Raw genomic sequence first — 7,036 nt, 5'->3', positions numbered from 1 at the left:
GTTAGTTAGTAATAAGGTTAAACGTTACCGTAAGTAAGTAGTTACGTTAACTACGTAGTTATTAAGGTAGTTATAGTATAGTTAGTAGTAGTAGTAGTATCCGATGTAGGCGGCGAGGTGGTACGTGTTGTGTAAGCGTGTGCGAGGTGTGTGTGTGGTGTATGTGTGTTGTATATTCTGGACGTGTGCGTGGTGTCTGTGTCCTGTCTATGCTGTATGTGTGATGTTCCTGGGTTTGGTGAGCGCGACCGACACTGGCCCTGTGCCGAGTTCTCTGACCTAATGTATATCATAAAGCAATTGAGTGCAGAAACAGCTTTCCAGCCCAGCTTCCCTCCATGTCCATTGCCGTGGCTCAGCGATCGTCTGTTGAGGTTGTTCTGCAAGTGTTCCGATGTAATAGTACAATGCATAGAACGCCCAGTGCTATCCTTGCCTAGGGCACCCCGTTGTACGACAGACTGTGTTATTGCGAAGGTGAACCCGTGTGTATACGTATGAGAGATTGTGCAGATACGTTAGATGTGCAAGTTATTTCCGACGCGTGCGTGTGCTATTACATGTGCAATATATACGAGCACCTACGTTCATCGTGCCTAAGTCATTCTTCTCGCTGCCTGACTTTCAATTCCGTTTTAACGCAACAGCGCGAAAATCTGAAAATCAAGATGTCGGCTCCGTCACTGTCAGGAGTATGTGCTTTTTTTCTGAGTGAGTCTACTTTCGTGTGTGTATATTGTTCGCCCGGCTGTACCCAATGGGCCGCGTCTTTTGACTATTGTGTATACGGCTTGTCTCGTTTCCTGGCAAGCCCTTTGTTGTGCATGAGTGAGTTCTTGCTTGAATGGGTGCCTAGTAGTCACCTCAAGTATCCATGGGAGGAGATCGAATCAATAGTACGTCATATGTACACGCACCATGCGCCTATGCCCAGTCCTGAAGCAACAAGATGCGTACTTTTACAATTGATTTATATTAGTACTCCCCACAGGCCACAGCCCTACATACAGCTCCACCCACTCCCCCCTCTGGGCCCTGAGTCCATGACTCCTGAGCAGACCTGGGAACTCATAGATTTGAGAGCACTGCAAAATATAAAATAATAAGAACAAAGGCGTACGTATACCCACGATCACACTATCTCACGGAAAATATGAACGTCATAGAAAAGGACTTGGGTATATACACGTTATCTACAACTATCCGAAGTTTTTATGTTGAAACTCTCAGGCCGACTGTGTTGTGCGCAGTTGCTTCATTTTCCACACTGAATCAGGGCCCAATCCATAGTTGTGTTGACTTCTGGATATATATTACAGTACCAACCCCTACGCCTATACTAAACCCTTCAACTCTTTCATCTCGAACCACATATAGGAGAATTCACAGAGATCGGAACGTAAAAAGCACAAGAAACGACATAAGGAAAGGCACAAATAACGTCATAGGGACGATCGTCACGAAGACCACAGGCACACCTCCCAGCGTGCCCGAGAGGATGTGTACTCGGAGTGACAGCGCAATGCGACACACGTACAAGAATAAACGTATTGTGTGGATAAAAGTTTGATAAAGAATAAATGTATTAGGATGGACAACCTCCGTGGGTGACACAATGCTGTAGGAGAATTCGTTGTAGATGAGTCAGACACGCAGAACACCGTTATCTCACGAATCAAGTACGAATATATTGAGATGGAGAGCATAAAGTGTACCAATGTAGTATGAGACAATATCGACCGGCGTATGACGTAAGTTCCAGATTGGAGTGGTTATCTATGATGTACACATGCTTTAATTGCCAGACAGGTGCACCTGTATTTATGTGATTCATCCAGAAATCACAACCTGTGTCATCCTTCGATATAACAAGTTTTACACACCCACTGTGCTTCCTGAATTATGTGCGTATTCTTTTTCGGCATCACAAGGGATTACTTCAGTACACGGATCACGAGAATATCAAATGTACGACACTTAACTCTAAAATGAAAAGCACAAACTAGCATAATGACCCAATACCATATACCCGAACATTCAAGTACGTACTTGTATATATGTAAATCATGTATCCTCAAATGTTATTGTATTCGTATCAAATGTAGCGCATGATGTATTGTTGAATGTTATTGTATTCGTATCACATGTAGAACGGACCTATCATTAATTGGGATTGTATCTCTATCACATGTAGCGTACAATGTATTCTTAAATGTGATTATATCTTTATTCATCCTGTCTGATTTAAGTCTTGTGCCGAGGCCGTTTCAAATAACAGTCCACCACTTACAAGGCCAAGAAGTTATAAAGCGAAATTGCAGGTATGAACATATATTCTTGAATTGAAGTTCCGTAAGTATATTGGACTGATTCTATTGTGCAATTGCGAATGCGGGGTATCACATTCGCAGTCATTATTTAATAATAATGATTCGTTGAATCCTGATCGTTTGTGCTCGTTGCACGTCTTGTAGTGATTAATTGTCTTAAGTGAATCTCAATGATTGCGCTCTAATGTACGGCATGTACTTTAAACTTAATACCCGTACGAAGGATCACATTCTGCGAATCGAGGCGCTGCACATTCGTTAGCGTCCAAATTTAGTGTCAATGGGCACCATCCCTCGGCACTGGCTGGGTACCGTGCCCTACCACTTGCTTCAAAGCCAATACTATCGCAAACAGATGTCACATTCAAGGGCATCTCCATGGTACAATCTACTAAGCAACTATCTAGATCAGGTCTTTTCTTGATGGTCGACACGCCCATCGCCCGAGACGTGGCGCAGTAGAAGCATCGGCTAGTGAAGTACTCCGTATTGAGCACCGGTTTGTCCCTGATGGTGGAGGGGGAATATATGGATACGTTTTAAAAGAAGAACATATGTGGATCGCGGATACTCAGCACATAAAGTGTGCACATAAATTCTGACTAATAAGTGTGTTTTTTTAAGATATGCATACTTATGAGAGATCGAATGCATATCATACTGATTAAGTAGATAGCTAATGTTTCAAAATGGATTGGTCAATGTAAGTCGAAGTAGAAATCGATAGGACATACCTGTGGAGAAAGGGCCAGTAATTATCAATATTTCCATTGATAAAGGCTTCCTCATTCACCACCATATCGTAAGTGTCACTTAGGAGGAATGCAAACTCATTCGAATTCTTTAGTGCCACGGACATGCCTCGTGCATGTGCTTGTCTGACACACCACTTATCAAATTGCAATTGCAGAGTCAGGTCAATGTTACCCTGCACTCGAAGAAGAGGAGAAACAGTGGGTGATATACATATAAATAGCACAGCTGAAAACTGTCAAGAATAGAGAGGAAGTAAGTTTTGAATGTTCGTGTACATTTAAACCAGATACTAAGCTCTAGCTCATGCTAGTAAATTACAATGTCTGGATTCAATATTGGGGTGAGAGAATGATAGCACAGGTGACAATCAGGAGGAATCTTTGGAAACACCGAACAGATACTTACCGCTAGTCCGTGCTCGTGAATAACAATGTCTGGATTATCGAATTCCACAGCATCGCATCCTTTTGCCTTTGCAGCGTCCAAGCGATTCATCATGATTGGCCCGATAATGTCAAAGCGTCGAAGATCTAGCCAAGCCTCATCATCGAAAACGTCGCCGGTACCGAACAGCAAGGGTCCGCCTTGAATAAAAGCAGGGAACAGTTCCTGATCTATCCGCCATTTCTCAGTGCTACCAGCCGAAAAATAGCACATTACCCTGCGTCCTTTAATTGCATATCAAGACGTATGCAGATTGTTCAGTTGGTTTGCGAACCTTTTGTGGTGGCACAATTCAGAAGGTCAAGGCTGAACTTTTGGTATCTAATCCTCAACATACTTGAATGCAAAATACCATATTTACCTGCTGCATGCAGAGAAGCAATTGTGCTGTCTGGCGTATCGAAATCGATGTCATACAATGGGACGTCGTGGGATTCGTCGATAGTATCCTGCAATTGCCACTGCCATCTGATACCCTTTTTAGGTTTATATCTGTCCACGGCTACGCATGAATAGAAGTGAAGGGTTTGTATGTAAGGATTGACTGCACATATTCTCATTAAAACCGTAACACTCATGCCTCATACGAACCACATATTCAGAAAACTCTGTTACTACCACTTACTTTCACTATTTGTTGGGATAGATATATCGCCGATGACGCGACTACAAGAAGTTCCCGTAAACCGATTGTCGCATATGCACTTTCCGGTGATCGGATCGCATGTACCATGTCCGCTGCAACTTGCTGGGCACGATTTCGGTACGAAGCCGGGCGCTTGTATGACGCTGCTCGTGTTGGAAGGATATGTATTTAGATTCGTCTATTGACAGCACATATCAAACTTATTAATAGAGCAGCAAAGTACGCACTTGCAACGCAAATTGTAACACAGATGGATCGTACCTATCAATCTGCTCGATCAGTATTCTTGCAGGGCACAATTCTGCGGCAAATTTTACCGAGGTCCTACGGTCGCTGTGAGTCGTGACAGAGAGTGGGATCGGGTGACAATCCGATGCGTTAACCCCTTTAGTTGCCAGTACTGTACCATCGCGTAAAACCAAACACGGTGCTGCAAACGAGTAGGTCGCCGCTACTTGCTTCGTGTCTTGATTGTTGTCGGCCACTTTCCACCCATTTGGTATGTACGTTTCATTGCTTTCGCAGTCGGTATCTGCAAACACGACTTGCTCGGGGAGTCCACCTTGTAACGTTGCGTAAATAACACCAGAAGGCATCACGATTGAATTCTGAATGTTCTCGGGCATGCAGTCTGCTGGAGCACTTTCGCTTGTTTCACTTGGCCAAGCACAGATATTGTCGTTGCTAACTGGGTCACACAAGCCGCAGTCTCGGGAACATGATAGACAGGTTTCCCCGTCGGTTGTACCACACGCTCCGTCGCCGCATGTAGGTGGACACACACCACAATCTATTGGACACCTGAAGCAGCTCTCGGTGGATTCACATGCTCCATTACCACATAATTCTATCAATGGGCAGTCGATAGGGCAATTGTATGGCGTTTCATAAAAGTTGTGGTATCCCAATTCGCTAAAGTCCTCACAAATACCATTCCCACACACACTATTTGTTTTAAGACAATCGTCTGAATTTGCTATTCCGTTTTCTCCATCTTCGCACACGCCATTCCCGGGTATCGATGTGCACGGGCAGTCCTGAGGACATGTTTTACACCACTCACCTTCGCCGCAAACACCATCACCACATTGTGCTTTCCACTCCGACCAGGACACCGTCAAATTCTGCAGCACTTCATTCCGTGGCTTCATCTCTGCGATCTGTTGTAAAGTCAGAGCGGGAGGAGTTGTACTTGGTACCGGTATTGTGGAAGGTTGCACACTTGGTATTGTTTTGGAGCCTTGCGCTGTGCCGTCGCTATTCGAACCAGATAGTGTACCGGTTGCTGCTAGTACACCTACGATAATACCAATTAAAACTAAAATAGCGAGTATGCAACTGGCAATTTTAATTTTCTTAGTGCATCGTTGGGTCTTTTCAGTATGCTTGGAATGTGATTCTCCGGGTTCTAGTTTGACCATTTTGCCTATATATATAAGCTTTGGTCTGTTTTGATAGAGGTTAGTAGACGGGGTTGCTAGACTATTTGTAGATGTACGGTTTCGAACACGGACAAACAACTTTATATACTGTTTGTATTTTCCACATGATAAAACAATCACATACCTCAACGCGGCTATATACACAGTATTCCATCCCAACATTGCCGATACGCCGTTACGCCGTTACGCAGCTACAAAGTGCTGTATACACAATTTTTTCTACTTGAATGCCACGAGTTATTTGAACTCATTCTACAGTCATGTAACAACTTTTTCAGGGTATTTCAAATACATCTTAATAGAAGTATGCTGTGCGTCGAATAAACATACAGATTCCTTTGCCATAGTTTTCTTTACATACAATCTAACCATTCTTTGTTTGTTGACATGTGTGGAGATTCTGACCTTCAGCCAATCAGTATGGCTTCACCAATCACGAGTCACTTCATCTTTTTGGGTACAGTTTTCATATATAATTTTTTGTTTTTCTTGCAACAAAGCAGTTTTTTCTTTGCGGTTTACATTCTAAATAGTGAGCTACTATCTCTGGCAAAACAAAACCGCAGAATTTTTATAAAATGTACTTTATATTTTGTTTTATTCTACAAAATGACTTTCAGATATTAAATCAAATATTTACATTGTATTTTTTTTAAAAACAAAATACATACTGAACATACTACAAAATAAAAACAAATATTTGTTATAAAATAAATAAAATACTTACATCTGTGACAGTCTGGAAAGGCGGTAAGTGGAAACGCTTGTCTAAAAATTTAATAAAAAAAGGACAAAACAATAAAAAAAGTCGTCTTCTTGTGTCGGCCGAACTTCAAAATTCAAGACCGCGAGATATTCACGCCAGACTACAGTATTTATTAAGCTTTAAATGTCCTGATTATTAAATACTACATAGTAGCGGGATGCCTTCCCTGACGGATAGTCGAGCTTAAAATGAGCTAAAGAAGCCTCCCGTTACCATCCACCTATCTGTTGTTGGATCAGGTATCTGTGCCTATTTAGTGTGCTGGTATTATATTCATAACAGAAGTAACATACACCCAACAAGTTTTAGTAGTGAATTTTTAATTTTTTGGGGTGTTGCTGAGTGGAGGAGTTTATCAATATGTAGTTAAGTGTGTACATATTACGGTACCTCTGACAATTATGGAGAAGGAAGTATGGTCACATTGAACATGTCTAAATATTATTCAATCCTCTATTCCACATTTTACACCAGAAAAATATTTGTATATACTATAATGAACTGGTAGTATTCTTAGAAGGAACATACGTGCAGGTAAAAAGCACAGCATATATTCCGCCTCTCATATTATGCGTTATGTGTTTCTATATATGTGCGCAATAAAAATCAACGTTTCATTGTTATGCTTTATGTTGAACTCAGACCATATATG

At 41.9% G+C, this 7,036-nt stretch overlaps 2 protein-coding genes across 3 annotated transcripts in view; one reads left to right on the top strand and one right to left on the bottom strand.

Moving 5' to 3' along the window:
* SARC_09844 overlaps positions 1–1,606 on the top strand; it is a gene marked incomplete at its 5' end in the record, with an annotated part of 17,554 nt that extends 15,948 nt beyond the window's left edge. The window contains 2 exons of one of the 2 annotated variants that reach the window (XM_014296130.1): positions 648–692; positions 1,378–1,606. In XM_014296130.1, the coding sequence (XP_014151605.1) occupies positions 648–692; positions 1,378–1,440 (108 nt within the window). The remainder of the gene's footprint in view (positions 1–647; positions 693–1,377) is intronic. The other variant, XM_014296129.1, reaches the window with a different exon arrangement.
* A 930-nt stretch (positions 1,607–2,536) lies between these two features.
* On the bottom strand, positions 2,537–5,597 carry SARC_09843 (hypothetical protein; the record flags this gene model as incomplete). Its single annotated transcript, XM_014296128.1, has 7 exons — positions 2,537–2,837; positions 3,065–3,258; positions 3,492–3,754; positions 3,892–4,032; positions 4,156–4,319; positions 4,438–4,738; positions 5,240–5,597. 7 exons carry the CDS (start codon positions 5,595–5,597, stop codon positions 2,537–2,539), a joined length of 1,722 nt encoding a protein of 573 aa, XP_014151603.1.
* Between the last annotated feature and the right edge of the window lie 1,439 nt (positions 5,598–7,036).

The sequence above is a fragment of the Sphaeroforma arctica genome (genome assembly GCF_001186125.1).
Source record: "Sphaeroforma arctica JP610 unplaced genomic scaffold supercont1.1060, whole genome shotgun sequence".
In the NCBI taxonomy this organism is placed as follows: domain Eukaryota; class Ichthyosporea; order Ichthyophonida; genus Sphaeroforma; species Sphaeroforma arctica.
Note: the sequence above shows the minus strand (reverse complement) of the source record. Positions and strands in the feature narration are given on the sequence as shown.